Source organism: Martes martes, assembly GCF_963455335.1.
Source record: "Martes martes genome assembly, chromosome: 1".
NCBI classification, from domain to species: Eukaryota; Metazoa; Chordata; class Mammalia; order Carnivora; family Mustelidae; genus Martes; species Martes martes.
In genome coordinates this window covers 180,034,815-180,053,755 of record NC_137888.1, presented here as the reverse complement: position 1 = coordinate 180,053,755, position 18,941 = coordinate 180,034,815, and the positions used below count along the sequence as shown (strand labels likewise).

General features: G+C 38.1%; 1 protein-coding gene across 2 annotated transcripts in view; it reads right to left on the bottom strand.

Moving 5' to 3' along the window:
* The window catches only part of MDFIC2 (MyoD family inhibitor domain containing 2), a gene marked incomplete at both ends in the record, with an annotated part of 102,878 nt that extends 85,077 nt beyond the window's left edge, over positions 1 to 17,801 (bottom strand). For both annotated transcript variants that reach the window (XM_080811266.1, XM_080811267.1), the window contains one exon: positions 17,714 to 17,801. In XM_080811266.1, the coding sequence (XP_080667392.1) occupies positions 17,714 to 17,801 (88 nt within the window). The remainder of the gene's footprint in view (positions 1 to 17,713) is intronic.
* Positions 17,802 to 18,941: the final 1,140 nt, after the last annotated feature.

Below are 18,941 nucleotides of genomic sequence, written 5' to 3'. Positions count from 1 at the left end.
AAAAAAAACAAGATGAATGAGTATCTGAACCTTACTAAAAAGAAAGAAAAAAAAGCTCTTATGAGCCTGGTTGTTTGCTAATTGTAAATGAACTGTACCAAGTTCTAGTTCATTACCGCATTTATTTTTGTGTTATTCACTGAGACCTAAAGAAGCTTTTGGAGCCAGAGAAAGAGCAAAGTTATCTGATGAAGGAGGAAGCATACACACAGCCCAAGCTATCACTCAGCAATATGAATGTAAGATCAAGGATGGTACTTTGGCAAGAGTTGAAGGAATTTTTAATATTTATCAATTTTTATTAAGGATGCAGCTTGGTTTTGCAAAGACATTGTCATGTTTCAAGGATTTTCATCTCTGTTTCTTTTTCTCAGGGCTCTAGAAATGTCAGTTGTTCAAAAATAATACTGCCCCACCATTTACAACTCAGTTCATGGGAATTTATATTTTTCTTTAAAATGAAAAATGTATCATTCTTAAGAATGAAAAATACATTGATTAATCTCATACTATTCTTTAAAAGACATGTTCTCCTTTTGCCAATGAAGTCTTATCATACAATGCGAGGATGCTTAGATTCCATTTCATTTCAATTTGACAATATTTATGACCACTTACTGTTGCCAGACACTGTGTGGATAAGTAGGGAAACAGAAAAAAGAATAAGAAACCACACATTCTCTGGTGGTTTCAAAAGGGTCAAGTAAAAGGAGGAAGAGACCTAAAAAGCCATAAGAAAAAAAAATAAATTAGTAATAATAATAGTGGTTATTATCGGGTGCTTGGTACTTTTCATTCTTTTTTGGCCATTCAGGAAAGTAGCCTTCACCTGGAAATAACAGAAAATTCCAACTCAAGCTGGCTTTAAAAATAAGGTAATGTATTTCTCATGTGCCAGTTCATAAGTAGGGCGGTTCAACGATGATCAAATCCATGTCCCAACATCTCTTATAACAGATTTTTTCTCCTTTTTTTGGAGAGCTAGGTGTATAGCTCTGTTATCTGTCTGGTAATAAACTTTATGGTGACAAGATGGCTTCCCCACTTTCAGGCATCACATGAAACTTGACAGCATCTGGAGGAGAATTTAGTGGCCAAAGAACAAAACCAAAAACAAAACAAAACAAAATAAAGCAACTAGCCATCTACCTTCTCCCAAATGAAATGAAACAAAATAAAGATCTTTACCGGAATGATGTAGATGACACCCACCCTGTGTCTTGTTGTCCTCACAGCCTCTTTGTACACCATTTAAGTGAGTGTCTAAGCTGGGGGGCAGCTTGTTGAGGACACCAGCAGAATTCTAAAACCGTTTTACATCTGACAGTTCATCCGAAGCAGAAGCATTTTTACTGATGGGGAAAGGGAGAAAGCCACGTTTATCAAAATATTTTCCTCACTTTTCATAAGGCAAAGATAAAATGAAGGAGTTGTTTGCATCTCTTACAAACCTTAGATTTCCTTTTCCCATAAGCCCCTAAATAAGTTGTAGTTTAACACATGAGATGCGGAGAAATTTAATTTAAACCCTATGCTGCTTTTCCTTTTCTAAATGGTCAGCTGATTATCTCCCTAAGAGATGGAAACAAACTACACATGACAATTTCTCCCTAGCAACTACTGCTTCCAGAACCTACTAGAGAATACGATAGACCTCGTTTTAGTTCATCAAAGTCCGAAAAATACTCAGCCCCAATTCCTTGACCTATCACTTCTAATACTTTGACGTTAACATACTTCCCCAGATAAAGTCATTTAGATTTTTTCTAAAGGTAAATTTAAAAAATTAAAATAAGTTATTTAATTCATGCCAGTGGTGTGTACACGGTTCCTGTGTTTCCAGCTGAGCAAAGAGCTTGATTGTTTCCCCAGCAACCTGGGTGCTATCCTTGAGGTCTCTGTCTCCTTCGTCCCCAGCACCAATTTACCAGGAAGTCCTGACAGTTCTAATACTCATTGTATTCTCCAATTTCTCTTCCCATTTACATTGTCATTCTTTTAATTCTTACTTTGGCTGCCATAAGCCCTTCTCCTACCTGCCGTCTATCAATCAGCTTTACCTCCTTTCTAATCCACATTGCTCCCAGGATGGTCTTTTTATTTATTTAAATATTTTATTTATTTATTTGACAGAGAAAGATCACAAGTAGGCAGAGAGGCAGAGAGGCAGGGGGGGGGGATGCAGGCTCCCCGCTGAGCAGAGAGCCGAATGCGGGGCTCGATCCCAGGACCTTGAGATCACGACCTGAGCCAAAGGCAGAGGCTCAACCCACTGAGCCACCCAGGCGCCCCAGGATGGTCTTTTTCAAAGGAAATCCAATCATGGCCCCTCTGTGGTTATTGCCATTTAGCATTTTCTCATCACCCGTAGCATAGCTACTTTCACATGCTGTTTAGTACCATGTTCTGCCAATCTGGTTTAGTGTGTTGCCAGGCTCTGGTCAATGTCCCCCAGTGTATCTTTGCTTTACCAATGTTTGTTGATCACGTCTTATCAGACATTTCTTCAGAAATGATGTAAACCTATTTTTCTCTGAGCCCTCCTTTATTTTTTTTTTAATTTTTTTAAAGCTTTTTTTTTTTTTAAGATTTATTTATTTATTTAACAGACAGAGATCACAAGGAGGCAGAGAGGCAGGCAGAGAGAGAGGAAGGGAAGCAGCTCCCCGCCAAGCAGAGAGCCCCGATGTGGGGCTCCATCCCAGGACCCTGAGATCATGACCTGTGCTGAAGGCAGAGGCTTTAACCCACTGAGCCACCCAGGCGCCCCTGAGCCCTCCTTTAAAAAATAGAACAAGGGTTGCCTGGGTGGCTTAGTTGGTTGAGGTTGAACATCTGACTCTTGATTTTGGCTCAGGTCATGATCTCAGGGTGGTGAGATTGAGCCCCACATCAGGCTCTGTGCTCAGTGCGGAGTCTGCTTGAAGAATCTCTCCCTCCACTTTTCCCCCTACTGGGGCTCACTCTCTTCTCTCTGTGTCTCTTTAAAATAAATACATCTTTTTAAAAAAGGAACAAACCAAACTTATATTGAAGCACACTTCTCTTATTGAATTAAACGTTGGACAATTTTAATAACTGTACAAATTCTTTTGCCTGGCTCTGGATCATTAGTTACTGTAAAATGAGTCCTTATGAAAACAAAGTGAAAGAACCAGAGATCCTACCTGTTTACTTAAATATGCTAGGGAAAGTTGAGATAGAGGTTGTAAGGTAAATGCTACAAACCACAAAAAGACCGAATGTCTTGGTGGAAATTAACAGTTCAGATATTTGAGCCACTAAAGGGCTGTCATTAGACTCTACCTTTGTTTAACCCCCAAGTTATTCATTTAGTTTCTCTGCTTGGTTGTGCCAAATTCATGTAATGTTTATAGTTTCAATTGGACAGAAATACAGATGCTTATTATTACATATGTCTGGGTACCGTGAGGAACAATAAGCGTATTTGGGTAATCACAATTCTTTGAGCTTCATTACATTTCTTTTTGGATACTGGGGAAGTATTTGACTTTGTTTTCTCCTTATGTAAAGACTTAAAATTCTTCCTTATGCACTTTGTTACTGCTGTTCACCTTCTGTGAGGTAGATGTTAAACATTCAGGTAATTTGTAAAGTATCATTTGACTACCTAGCTTTTCTGAACTCCAAGATTTATAATTTTAGCTAAAACATATTATTATTGTAAACTCACAGGCTTCTGATCACTGATGTATAACTGAGATTAATTCATAATTGAAAAATACAATGGATGCGGTACCCGGAATGGCTATCTGAAGTATATTTGTTTCTGGCTTAAAGCTTTTACAGAGTGATGTCTTTTAGTCTTTGCTAAATCCTACTATTTAAAGATTTAAGGGGACAAATTTTTTAACATTTTAAATATAACAAGGAAAATCAAGGTCATGTCTAGGGTTGACGGTGGGGATCTACTTGCTGAATATGAGAAACAGGGCTGTGTGTAATGTAATTTTCTTGCTGAAGAGATGGTATGACCAGATAGGGATATTTGAAAATTAAAGTTAAATTTGACATATAAATACCCTTTAGTTTGCAGATTTTTGATCTGTTTATTGGCCATGCAAAAATATGTTGCTGTTTCATAATTTGATTATAGTTGATTCTGCCATTAGAGTTATCCCCCACCCCATGCTTTGGTGTGATATGTTTTATTTTCAAGTGCTCGTTTCACGAAGATCAAAAAAAAAAATAAGATATCTACTTCCTCCCTCCATGGTCCATGTTTTTTGTTAGCCAACTTTAACAGGACGATATTAAAATGATTAATCCTTATAACTCGCTTGTGTCTTAAGTGACTGGAAATTATAGGAGCTGGACTCCAACTGCTATCTCTTAAATACGAATGCAGTATATTACAGACTTGTAATTCATCCTGAACTATTTAATCACTACGATCTGTAGATAAGTTGGCTTCTGAATTTTTGCCTGATGTCATAATTAAGTCCTCCTTCCTATTCGAGTCACCATGACCGGCTGAAGATAGGTGTTGAGAGAAACTAGGTAAATGAATAATAGTTTTAAATATGCATCATCTGCATGCCTTCCCCAAACTTTCCCCAGCTCCTTCAATTTCAGTTGTCAAAATGAGTGCCAGTGAGGGGTTATTGGCTATCTACCTTCAAGTGTATTTCAGAGCAGAGTCCCTAATGGGAAAGCACTGGATTTGGAATCACAACACCTGGAATGAGACCTAGTCCTGGTATTCATTACCCATAAGACTTAAGACCGATTATCTAAACATCTCTGACTTAATGTTCTTCATCTATAGAAAAAAAGCATGCTAAGGCCTTCTGCACACAGCTGTCATGTAAGTAAATTGATGTACAAAACGTTAGAAAAACTGTCACCTGTAAGCCAGAGGTAAGGTGTAAGGACTCTGTAAGATGCTTGTCCTTGGTTCACTCATAAGGAACTTCTAGTAGATGTTGTAGTGTGAAACTTAAAAGCACAAAATTGGAAAAAACCTGAATATCCAAAAATGGAAATTGGTTGTGTATATCTTATTACTTTGCTAGTGGAATACTATGTGTATCATCATCAAAGTGATGCTATACATCTATATTCATCTGGAAAGGAATGCATATTCATTTATAAGTAAGAAAAACACAGTATTAAATATAGTGCATAATCAGATTTTATTAAAATTACTAATTTATTACTAATTGCTAATTTTATATGTGTCCATACAAACACACACAAACGTTGACTCATGAATATAGAAGAAAGATGGAAAGTGGCTATCTCTTGATGTTGGGATTTGGAATGATTTTGGCTATTCACATCTTCTAAGTTTTCTGAAATAAACATAGAATATTTACATAAAGACACATACACACACACACACACACACACACACACACACACACACTTCCAGGTTCAATCCAGAGGCTTTCTGTAAGATCTGATAACTCCTTTCTCCTACCCCTTAATATCCAGTTTATGGTCAAGGAATGGGGGCCAGCCCTCTCTTGGATGCTAGTACCTTTGTTTCCATTGCCCTGGCAACCAGTGTCCCAATTCAGAAGTCATTCTTCCTCATCTGTGGACACAACAAGCTTCTAACTAGTCCCTCTGTTTCCACCCTTCCCCTCAATTTGTTCCAATCCGTCTTCATAAAGATCCTCAAATCACAAATGTTTTCTAGAGCGGAGAGTTGATTCTGTTACCCTTAGGTCCTGCCTGCTCTCCCGACATCAGCCTCTGACATCTGATCATTTCTCTCTGTCTTAGGATATTTGGTTTATGCTCTTCAGCCTGGGATTCACAGCCTTTTTAAATATAGCCAAGGTTTATTTCCTGCTCTCCCATACATACCCTTCACCCAGCCAAACATAACTACTGTTCACTGAATGCCCTGGACTTTTCTGTTTCTACTTTAGATCATTGTATTCATCAAGTCTGTAATACTACTGCCTATTAAAACCCTACAAATGATTTATATAGCTCGGCTCAACTTTCACTTTTTCAGAATTCTAGGTGTACTTTTTCTACCCCTGAATCTCTTAGGATTTTTGAAATTTATTCGTATATTCATTCATTTATTCATATTTTTTTTTAGCAGCTACTGTGTTTTGGGGGCTATCCAGATGCTCAAATACAGAGGTAAACAAGCCAGATATACTCTTGCCCTTGAGCAATTAACAATCTAATACTTAAACATTTCTGCTTTATTTAAATCTTTTGCCTTATGGTGAACTTGCCTTAACTACCACCTTCCCCTGCAATCACACATACACTGATTGTAGGCACCTTGAGAGTGATATATGTTTGCTTCTCCTAGAAACACTGTGTTGTCTGACAAATAGAAGACAGTCAGCAAATGTATCGTTGAAAGGGCAGAGAAAAGAATGGAATAAAGTATTTTATTCAAGGAACATTGTTTTATATATATATGTAATGCATAGTTATGTATATTACATATAGTTATACATTATACATAATTTTATATGTATTTATATGTAATTTTTAAAATATGTAACTTTTTTCTGTTCAGTGTTTTTAAATTTAAGTTTAGAAAAAAATTAAAATTAAAAAATAAATAAGTAAACAAAATGTAAATTTGGTTCCTAGGGAACGTTATTGATCTCTCAATGATGAGAACGGGTTCTTTCTGCTAGTTGGTTCCAGGGGAATCCAAGAGGAGACTAATTTCCTTAAATTAAAACTGAGGCAGAGCACATTCTTCTGTTAGCAAGTTATGTTACAGATCTCACACTTGATCATTTAGCCTGAAAGACCAAGACTAGAGCGTGCCTGTCTTTTAATAAGTAGATGTTCACCTACAAGAATTTAGAGGCTTAACAGAATACTGAATTTGGACACTCGATATATTTATGACCTATAAATACACTATGCCTCTCGGTTGTGTTGTTACTTTAATTTTTTTAAAAAGTCCTTAGCGTAATTTTCCCTCTTCATGGAATAAGTTATTCCCTTAAAAACTTCCCTTGGAAACATGAACTCCCTTACTATCTCTTTAATATCTCTATCTCTTTATGTTACAGTTTTTCCTCATTTTAAAATGAGACTATCAGTTGTTCTCTCTCTCTCTTTGAAAGGAAAAGGGCCGGTAATACATTAGAGGATATTTACACAAAAGGTCTGTTCTTTTAATAGACTATGTAAGGAATCTAAGTTAATATTTTTAGATGAATTTGACTGTTTTCAAATGATTCCTTAGTATAATTGTTTTAAGTCAAATCTGCTAAATCCATTAAAGACGAGACAAACCAAAAAGCACTGCTAAAATCCTAAGAGAAATCTGTATCTACCTAAGGAATTGGGTAGACCCATATGGTTTGGTACGTGAGAAACTTGGTATTGAAAGATTCCATCCAAATGGTTTGCGTACATTCCACTATGATTCAAATACTGCTTACTTACGAGCTCGCTCCTGTCTGAATCATATGGCAAACAGGATGTACTGTTGATGCTTTGTTTTCCCCAACTGAATTATAAGGTCCTTGGGCATGGGAGGCACAGTATATTATTTGTTTAAGTCTGTGCCTTGCAGGAAATAAAAACATTTGTTGTTTTTGGTTTACTTAATTTCATATTATATTGTACTAGTTTTATGGTATGAATGGCTTATCTTATCAATCTGATTTCTCATGTATTATAAGAAATTAGTTCTAAGACACATGCGTAGAGTGGCGTTTTTTTCCTTTTTATTAACCGTGGCCAGAATATAACTTTTGATATTTTTTTTTCATCCGGGAGAGGTTGTTTATATGTACTTTGTATGTGATTTTGCAATTTATATTTAAGATCTTTAGTATTAGCACCTATCTTTTGGTAACTCCCAAAGAAATTTGTTTTCCTATTTGTCATGTTGACTATTCTAAATATTAAAAAGAACATACAGTTGGTAAGTGAAGAGAGCTAAAATGCAGACTTTCCCTTTCCTATTGTCTGTGGCTTGAGATTGGACAACACAAAGCACCTTTCTTACCTTCTCCAATGTAATTATTTCTTTCCAAATCCCTATTGGTGTGGAAATTCAGCTCAAGAGAAGAATTTCCTGATGTCTTATTTAATACTACGCCTCTATGAGTTGTCCTCTCTATTTTTTCTTGAAGTTAGACACTGGCAAAACTACTGTTATCGCCCTTGCTTTTCGTCTTTGCTGCACATTTACTTTTCGACAGGCTGAAATAATGGCTAAAATGGTTGAAGTGATTTATGTCTGTAGAGTGATGTCTTCATTTGCTGTATTCACATTTCTTTTTTTACTAATGGTCTGGTGAACACCTAGTGTAGGTGCGTTTTATTAGAGAGTATATTCCCTCTAAATGCTGTTCCTAAGCTGAAAGAAATGGGCCATAATCATATAAAAATAAAGTATCTCTTTGTAGAATTTACAAGAAATGGAATGTCCTTATTCCTGAGGTATAGAACATAAGGGACTTTTTTCTCTCACTCGAAGATTGCTCTTTCTGCTAATGTTGATTAAGTGGACCACGTCAACAGCTGCTGTGACGTATAGACAATGAATGTGTCTATTGAACATCTCAACTGAAAGGAGTAAATCTCTTGAAGTTTCGAGTTATCTACAGTTTTCTTCTTCCTGCTAAGATAGGGGAGATGGCTTCCAGTCTGTACAGATTGCTTCACTCCTAGTTCATAAAATTGCAATTAATAATGGTGAGCTAAGATCATTCTGGACTTGATGTACTGCCCTATCATGGTTGAAAGAGAGTCCTTAAATCTGCTGTTTAACAACTTATAGAGACTTTGCTCTGATTAATTCATCTGGTCATAGTCTCAAGGCTGACACGGCATCTTGTAGGCCTTCCATTCCATTGGGATCAACATCATCATTTTATAAGAAATGAGCTTACTGCTTTATAGGCTTAGTTGGAGAGAAATTTCAAACGTCAGCTGTAGGACGTGCCACTGGAATTTAATTTGTTGACCTATGAGAACACAGAATATCTCATCTTTTACTGAACTTTCTAAACATAAAATAAGGTTATCAGAGAATCAAAATGATTCTGACCCTTGAACTTCAGTAGAAGGCCAATACATTTAAAGTAAGTACTCTCCTTCCTGAAATGCTCAGCGCTCCATCAATAGTACATGTCAGGTTCTTAAGAAAATACGCTCCCTTATGGAGAAGAGCACTGGAAGTCAGATCATGAGTACTGGCTCGTGGAGTAAACATCATTTGGGGGCCACACAGCATCTGTTCTCCCTCTATTCTGGTGCTGAATTACCTGGAATTCCCTTTGAAGAAGCATCTCCTTCCCTTTAGGTGCAGTCTTGTGGAATTGGCAGTTAGGGTTTCCTACCTTGCCTAACCACAAGGGGGACTCGTGGCCAAAGCTACTGAGCTTTCTTCCTTGGGATTTGGAGTCTTGAGTGTAAGAGGACAGAAGAGTATGTAGAGCCAGTTTGTTCTAGGAGTGGTGACCCAAGTATGTTGTTCAGTCTTGCTATCTGGATCATGAGAGCTAGATTGGTTTCTATCCATTCTGGACCTGGATTTTCCCTCTAGACTATAAACTACTCCAAGCCTTCCAGTAAGTTCCTCATTTTATTAGTTTAGCTAGAATCACTGTCTGTTGCTTTTTTCTCAAGAACTATGTGATGGATAATTTTATGTGTCAGTTGGCTAGGCTAAGGGATACCCAGGTAGCTGGTAAAATATTATTTTGGGAGTGTCCATGACGGTGTTTCAGGAATAGATTAACATTTGAATTTGTAGTCTGATTTTTTTTTTTTTAATAAGCTTTCACCAGGGTGGGTAGGCATCATCCAACCTGTTAGATGAAACACCAGAAGAAAGACAAATTTGCTCTCTTCATTTGAACTAGAATATCCATCTCTTGTGCCCTTGGACCCTTGCACTCCTGTTTCTTGGAACTTGTTACTTGGACCAGGATTTGCATCATTGGCACACAGAAATTGGGACTTGGTTGAGCACTATACTCAGGAAAGGTTGGCTGTATACAGAAATTGGGACTTGGTTGAGCACTATACTCAGGAAAGGTTGGCTGTATACAGAAATTGGGACTCGGTTGAGCACTATACTCAGGAAAGGTTGGCTGTATACAGAAATTGGGACTCGGTTGAGCACTATACTCAGGAAAGGTTGGCTGTATACAGAAATTGGGACTCGGTTGAGCACTATACTCAGGAAAGGTCGGCTTTCCTAAGCCTCCAGTTTGTAGACAATTGAACATAAGACTTCTCAGCCTCCATAATTGTGTGAGCCAGTACCTTGTCATAATAAATCTATCTATCTCTATCATCTATCTGTCTATCTATCCATCCATCCATTCTATTTGCTTTGTTTCCCTGGAGAACCCTGACTAATAAAAACTATTAAAGCTTTTTTGTAATTATTTTGAAATTATTATATTTTAGAAGTAATTGTGTTGTCCTTTGTTAGTCTCTTACCTTACATTCTTTTGAGAATAAAATGTAGTGGGATATTTTTACTACAATATAAAATATATCTTTTGCAGGCATTTCCAGGGTAATGATTGCATTGGAATCCAAAATGCTGACCAAGGTCTATGAAAGGTTTGAAGCTCTGTTCCTGAGCAAACTCTCCAGAGTCATTTAATGCCATCCTTCCTTTGGGTCAAGATGTTCCAGACACTTTTGTTTTCATTCACTTAATTCACCGAGAACATGACATGTTCTTTCCTGCCTTAGTCCTTTACCTGCAATTTTATTTCATTTCTTTCACTCTCCCCGTCCACAAATGCCTTTTCATTCTTAGGTCTAAGCAAAATCTCTAGCAGACTTCCCCCATCAGCGTTAGTCAGAGTGAACAACTGATCTCTTATGTCCTCTTGCTCAGTTGATAGTCTTCATGGGGTTGCCTCATAGACATTTCACACTTAATCTGACCCACCCAGATCTTCTGATTCTTTCACTTTCAGCCAGTTTTTCTCTCATTCTTCTCCATTCAGCATTATTGCCATGCAGTGTCTCAAACCAGAAGTCAGCCTTGACTCCTCTCTTTGTATTGCCCCACACGAACACACCGCTGAGTTCAGTTGGCCCCGATCTCCCAAATAGATCCCCATCCCTATTCTCCCACTTTCACCTTCAAAGTTTTATCCTATCCCAGTTACCATCTTTTGCTTGGTCAACTGCAATGTCTTCTAATTTATTTCTGCCTACACTCTTGGCTTCATACAATATAAGTGACTGTATGTTCCCCTGCTTGGAATCAACATGGCTTCTAATTCCAATTAGGAAAAAAATATCCAAATTCCTGACTGTGGCCAACAAGGTCCTACATTATTTCCAACTGAAGTACCTTCCTTTGCCTCCTTCCCTCCCTCTGTCCTTTCCTTCCCTCCAGCCATGCTTAGCCATACTATTTAGACAGACTCTTGTCCCTACTGGAATGTTTTTTCCAGATTCGGCACCACTGGCTCCCTCTGGTCTTTTAGGTCTTGACTGAAATATTTCTCCCTCAGAACTTGTTCTGATTATAAAGAATAATTCCCATGCCAATCTCTATCACATCATCTTGCTTCAAAACTTCCAAATAGTTACCCTTGTAAAATTAATCATGTTCTTGTACTTGTTTTCTTATTTATACAACTTGTGAGGACATAATTTCACATCTGATTTTCCCTTTCAGCTGTGTTTAAAAACAAAACAACATTCTAGTTGGCTGTTACTTTTTACTCACCTGTGTTTTGGTTATTAGGGAACACATTTTTATAAGCTAATGAAGAGTACAGGAATAAGAGCTAACGATTCCATTTTGTGGGTATACATAGTACAAGGCATTTCAAGATATGTTATTTGTGGCAGTTAATATTGAAAATGGATATCTGCGTGTCTTAATTTTTAAGGTAGACACAAGCCCCTTTAGAAATGAGAATTATCCGAGAGAAAAAATTAGCGTCAGTTAACATCAGTCATTATAGTAAAGCACCTAAATACATGAGCTCCTGCGGGGGCAGAGACTGTGGCTTCTTCTGTATTTGGCATCTTTATTTCTTTGCTTCACATACTGACTGTGAGTTCAGGAAGAGCTTCATCAAATGGGTTACCGAGTTGAATAAAATATGCATTTTGGAACTGTTTTAATGCCCATGATCTGAAATTATTTTTTGAGCAAATGAAGTAAACTGTGTTCACTTAGAATCAAGGGAAGGGCAGTGAATGTGTGAATGTCAATAAACATAAGAGTCTCACTTGTTTGCTGTCTCATTTGCAAACAAACATTGATCAGGAGTGAGATGGGATTCTTGGATTATGGATTTGAGCTTTAGCATTTTATTGAAAAGGGAATTTAGGGAACATGGCTTTTGGGACCTCTAGGCTGTTTTCAGTATCTTGGATTACTAGCTTCTAATATTCATGAATTCTGATTAAATGATAACCAGTGCTGTCAAGTTGCCAAGTCATTGGTGACCTAACCCCTCTATTTCAATGCTAAATAAGTTTAGGGAAGCTTACTTTAAAATTTATTTAGTAATGATTTTGAAATCACCAAAGAGCATAGTCACCATGTAATGATCTCTAGGAAAGGAGTGACACTTAATTCAAAATAACTGTAGAATTCTTATTTTTCATGCTCTTTTCTTCCTGGCATTTATGGAAGATGAGATCAAAGCTTGTACACTGCCTTCCTCCCTCCTTTTATTTGACCACACCCGATTTTGAAGTGTGTATTTTCTCATTGGAGCTTGTCCTAATTTAACAACTGTTGGATGGAGACTGTGCCTTGTTACGCTGAGAGCACACTTAGGCAACTTGGGTTGATTTTGTTCTTCCCTCTTCTTACCACAGCCATAAAAAGAATGTTTCACTAAAACAATTACAGACAGCTATTCTTTCGAAGGACAAAGTTTTATTTCAAGGTTCTTAATTTTACCTTTTTTAGGTCACACACTTGTCTTTGTTCATACCTATAAATCTGTGTGTTTATTTATATAGATCTGTGCCAATGCAGCCATTTTTACAGGAATGTGCCTTTTAGGAAATGATAATAGATTTTGTTTAGAGATACAAGTTCTTGGGTCAGAAGTTCCAAACGGGTAGCCTCTGGACTACAGCAGACTCACAGCACCTGCCTTCACTTGTCCTGCCTGGTGCTTCATTGTTGTTGTTGTTGTTGTTATTTTTACAGCATCTTGGGAAATCTGGAGATTCCACATAGAAATCCAGATTTCTATCTTCTCCTGAAAAATCCGGAGACGCTGTAAAAAATTGTGTCATTCAAACACTGGTGATGCTATGATTTTAAACTGCAAATGGCAACAATTTAAAGGCTTCCATCCCTTCATTTGGATGTTTCTCTTCCGTATCAAATGGTGTAAGGTACAAGCACTAAAATGCTTACCCAGAATGCTCCCTGGCCTAATGGGGTATTACATGCCATCTTATTCCACCTGTAATTTTCCCCCCAATTTCTATGTTCTATCAATTTTTCCTTCATAAAGTTTTTCACATTTGGGCCTATTTTCTTCCTCTCCTTGTTATGACTTTTATCCAGGTTGTTTTCCTCACTTCCGGGCTACTGATTGAATACATTGCTGGCTTAGCCATCACCATCCCTCCTGCTTTATTTTAACCTTGCCTCTGCCTGTGCCTTCCTGCTCTGCACAGCAGTGACAGATTATATCCCCAAATTCCCCTTCAGTATATTCGTCCCTGCCCTGAGGCCTGTTGTGACAACCCAGAACTGGCGTCCAGCGACTTAGTCTGTATTGGGAACTCAGTCTGTCCGTTCCCCACAATTTGCGTTAATCCGTACACAGATGACTAACCAACAGGACCATTTCCCTTGCACCAAAGCACACGTCTTCCAGCCCCGAAGCCCGTGCTCCCAGGAGTCTGTCTCCTCCTCCCCACCTGTGCAAATAGGCCCTGAGCTCCTTTAAGACCTCCTTTCTCACCGATTTTGGTCCACACTTGTGTATCATGGTTCATCATGCCTTGTACATATTTCAAAATTATATTGTGCTTCTCTGATGGTCTTAAAACCGAGTGTCTCCACGTAAGTTCTGTGCACACCTTACTTCAGAGTCACCCGTCTTGCTCTTCAGCATTTTTTCTGGGCTTCCTATATACTCCTGAATTCTTTAAGTGGGGGCCAGGGAATCTGATAAATCTCAGATTTGGAAAGTCTGGCGTTTAAAGGCAAGATGACAAATAGTGGTACACAAGACTGCCTGATGGTTTGATAGGAAATCAAATAAGATTCAATTAATTTTACAGAGAGTGCATTTTCAGGCCTGCCAGCCTGTTTCTCAAAACCTTTTTACTCTGTTGATAGCAGCTCTGGGTGTGGCTTTCGCCAGCTCTTTGACCCCATGGCTGAGGCCTTCAGGCACACGAGATCCATCCCCATCCGAAAGCAAGTGGAAGGTAAATAAGAGCCTCTTCATCTTTCAGGCAAAAGCAAGACAATAAGACAAGTAGATAACTCCCACTTTTTTTTTTTTTAATGGTTCTCTACCATGCTTATGCCTTGTCTCTAGTAATGCCATGAATAAGAAATGTGAATCACAGGGCATCTGGGTGGCTCAGTGGGTTAAAGCCTCTGCCTTCGGCTCAGGTCATGGTCCCAGGGTCATGGGATCGAGTCCTGCATCGGGCTCTCTGCTCAGCAGGGAGCCTGCTTTCCTCCTCTCTCTCTGCCTGCCTCTCTGCCTAATTGTGATCTCTGTCTGTCAAATAAATAAATAAAATCTGAAAAAAAAAAAAAAAAAAAGAAATGTGAATCATATAGGATGAACTAAATTAATGTTTGAAGTTGAGAAGTTAGAAGGACTGTCAGTTCTCAGGTTGGCAATGACTGTGGTAACTCCTGTGGGTTACATGCTCACTCTTGATGCCAGACACTCAGGTCATTGTTTTCTGCAGGTGACCCCAGGGCAGGCTTGTCCCCAACCCAAATTAGGCATTGCCAGGATTCCCTACATTGTAACAACAGGGAGCGGTCAGCGGGAGTTGCAGGGGAAGACAAGAGACACAGTGATGTGAGAAGCAAGTACTTTTATCATTTGTGAAAAAAAATTTTTTTGAACAACCTTAAAGCATCAGATTTCATTTCTTTGAAAGTGGGGGTTGATAAATTTAAAATAAGGATTGATAACCACTGGAGGAGTCACTGTGACAAAGTGGATGAAGGCCAAGGACAGAGTTTAGAACAGGTTTCAAGATTCAGGTTGCCACGGGCGCCTGGCTGGCTCGGTCGGTTAAGCATCTGCCTTCGACTAGGTCCTGGGATCGAGTCCTGCATCTGGCTTCCTACTCTGCAGGGAATCTGCTTCTCCCTCTTTCTCTGCTCCTCCTCCCTGCTCGTGCACTCTCTCACTCTCTCTCAAATAAATAAATCTTTAGAAAAAAAAAGAAAGAAAGAAAGAGAGATTCAGGCTCCCACGTATCTATTCTGAAAGTTTGAACAGATCAATGTCTCTCTGAACTTCAGTCTTTTAATCTGTAAAGTGGGGACAATGCTGCCGCACCACCAATTATTGTAGGGACCAAATGAAGGAATTTATGTGAAATACTATAAAAACATACAGTACTGGTACTCTTGCACATTGTTCAAAGTGTGAACCAAGATCTCAAAAAACATAGTTACATTATTTTGAATCATGCTTTAAAAAGGGAAAGAAACCACACAGTAATAATGAACTGTTATGCCCATCATCTCACCAAATAGGTATCATGGTCCCTGGCTAAGTAAGGAGTCTGAGGCTCGGGAAGTTAGATAAACTGCCACAGTCACACAAACTAATAAACAGCTGAGCTGAGATTTAAAAACCACACCTGCCTGCTTTAAATGCTCTGTTCTTCCTACTGCACCAGTTTGCCTTAAAAAAAAAAAAAAAAAAAAGCCAGCACATATACTTTTTCTTAACATTAAAAAAAAAAAAAGACATTTATGTTCGAAAACTAACTCATCCTGATAATTCCCAATTAAGATGTTGTCATCTGGCATCTGGCTCAATTTCCTTTTATGAAATATAGTAAACATAATTTGAGTATAGCTTAAATGAAGTGTCCAAATGGGATAAAACAGGTCACCTGGGAAATTAGATTTTATAGATTACAAGAATTCAATGCCTAAATCTTACTTAATGGATGCACTTTAAAAAAAAAATATTCTTCAGTACACAACTGACTGTTCTATCAATTTTACCGTTACTTCTATATGAGACAGGTATAGCCTGGGGCAACGAAAGCAAAAATAAGTAATATAAACTTCACTCTAAGTAGTAGTGAAGAACACCTGTGTCTTCATGGGTGTGGGGTTCACAAGAAAAACCAAGGGGGATCTCGGACTCAAATTTAATTTTTTTATTTCCCCATTGTATTTTAAAACATCCTATTTAAAAATATTTAGTAAAAAGAAGTTAGAGAATTTTCTTGCCCCGTGGCTTTTTGGAATAGTTCTGAGTCTGTACTGGCCCTTATTCAGAGACAGAGTCTGCAGGAGAGATGAGCTCCAGCCATTAATTTCCATCACTGGGTCAGCCGGGGGTGGGGGGTGGGGGGGGAATCATTTTTTACGAAGTCAACACTTTCTGAATGGGAGTGGGATTAAGAATAAGAGCAGATGTGAGGGTGTGAAGGTGAAGGTGTTGATTTAAACACTGTAGGGAAAAAAAACAGCTGAGCTCTACTACGCCCTGATGAGTAACTTAAGTGTCTTTCCTTTGAAACACTGCACAAGGCGGTGGTAAAATTCATATACTATGGAGTCCCCACATTCTGGGATCAAATCCCAGCTCTGTCGCTTGCTGATTGTGTGATCTGAGGCAACTGTTCTTGAACTCTCTGAAATTCTCTTCCCTCATCTGAAAATTAGGAACAGCTACTGCTTCCTCAGGTGGGTATGATGACTCAGCATAATCCTGGATACGCATTGTCAGTGCGGTTGATGTCATTATTATTGTTTGGGTATCCTAGAGCTTCCTCGACATAAACATTCAAGTCCCCCATGACCTTATAAAACACTCTTGAGGAATGGCAGCTACTTAAGAGTCTTTTTACAGTTGGATAGATTCATGCAATAGTCTACAAGGCCCATATCTATAGAGATAAAATGTTAATTCAGTTTCCTTTAAGAGGCATTAAAGAGTCATAAATGGAAAAGATTCTAAAACCATACCTTCTAGTAAACAATCACGAGTTTCTTCATATTTTCAAAAGTGGACAAATTTGTACTCATCTTAGGAGAACATATCGATTTGTGTGTGTATTTCAAGCAACGATCCTACCCATGCTAGGCCCGTGGCGGACAACATTCTCCCCTGGGAAGGTGGCTTCTCTAATTGCAGTGAATGGTGATTCTATTTGTAGACATTACTTCCTATAGCATGCATTTCTTTCTGTGATTATTATTTAAAAAATACTTCTCCTCAAATTATTTAGTCTTCTTGGCTGTAAAGGAGAGCATTCTCCAGCATAAGAAACTCACAGATTATACATATCTAGGTTGAAAATGTATATTCTCTCATCAACAAAATAATCAGTGTTTACTGCAGCATAGGGAATACAGAAAGCATCCCAATACTAAAGACACTCAAACTACCACTTAGGCCAAAAAAAAAAAAAAAGGAAGAAACAAAAGAAAACCCAAAGTACTAACATTATTTGAACTTCTGGGACATTTTCCTCCTTCTGTCCCACACTACCTCTTACTAATAAACAAAAGCACAATTTTTTCCACATTGATAGAAAATCAACATCGAGGACTTACCTTCCTTTAACCAAGAAATGTTATTTTTATCATTTTTGAAATGCTCAGCTGTTCTTACTTTTATCTTTTCCAGCTCAGTTTCTGACATCTAAGTGGAAACAGAATTTGTGATATAAAAAATTCATTAAGAACCCGAATTTATAACATTGAGCTTTATATTTAGAGACTACTGCAATATTATAGGAAAATTTTATCTCTATATTTTTTCAGCTCGCTGTCTAATGTTAAGTCTTACATTTTATCCATTTGTAGTATTTTAAAACATTGACAGTGAGAACTAAACTTTATATGATGGTTCATTTTCCAGCAATAAAGATGGCTATAAGATCTAATAATTTCCACATACGAAAGAATAGTAGATTAACAACTGTCACAGATTTGTTAAAAAAAAAATCAGTTGCTGTTTTAATGTCTTTTTTATAGTCTATAAAAAAGCACGCTGCAAAGTGATATACAAAGATACAACCAATAATAAAACTCAAAAGGACCTTTTCAGCAATTTACTGAATCCAGTGAGAGAATCTTACCACCTAAGTCAGGCCAAGTGGAGCTCCCTGAAGGTGCCGAGACCATAATGCCCTTTCAGTGCATTTGCACTTGATTTGAATGGCTTGCTTGCGGTGAGCTAGGACACTCCACTTGAATTAGCACCTCAGTGTAACTTACCTGGTGTTCCCAAAGGAGGAGGCCCAAGGCGCGGGACGGGGGAGCAGCCTGGAGATGCTCTGGGCAGTCTTCCTTGTTGTTTCTGGATGTCCAGCATTCCTCCACCCTGCCAGAAGTGAGCGGAGAAGCAAATATGCTCCCTCCCTGGGTGGTGCTAGATTTGTCTTGCTGCCAGAAGCATCTAACTTGCCGCTGAGAGGGTTTTTTTGTTTTTTTTTTTTTTAAGGTAATATAAAGCCTGTGGTTCAAAACAATAAAAATCTTTTCCAGGCTAGCACTTATTTAAAATGACACTTTGCAAGATAGGGTACAAATAATGAACTCTTTTTAAATTGACTGTTTCTCCAGTCACTGTCCTTCCATACCCACCATTCATCACTTAGGGGGTTAATTGTAAAGGATGTGGGGAAAAAACATACTGAAAATTAGACATGGACTATGTGGGTTAAAAGAAAAGGAAGGGAAATCTCTACAAAGTTTTATTCTCTAGAAGTCCATCCTGCAGCTGACATTTTGAAAGGCAAGTTTTTCTAACATTTTTTAGGCAACAAGAAACATTTCG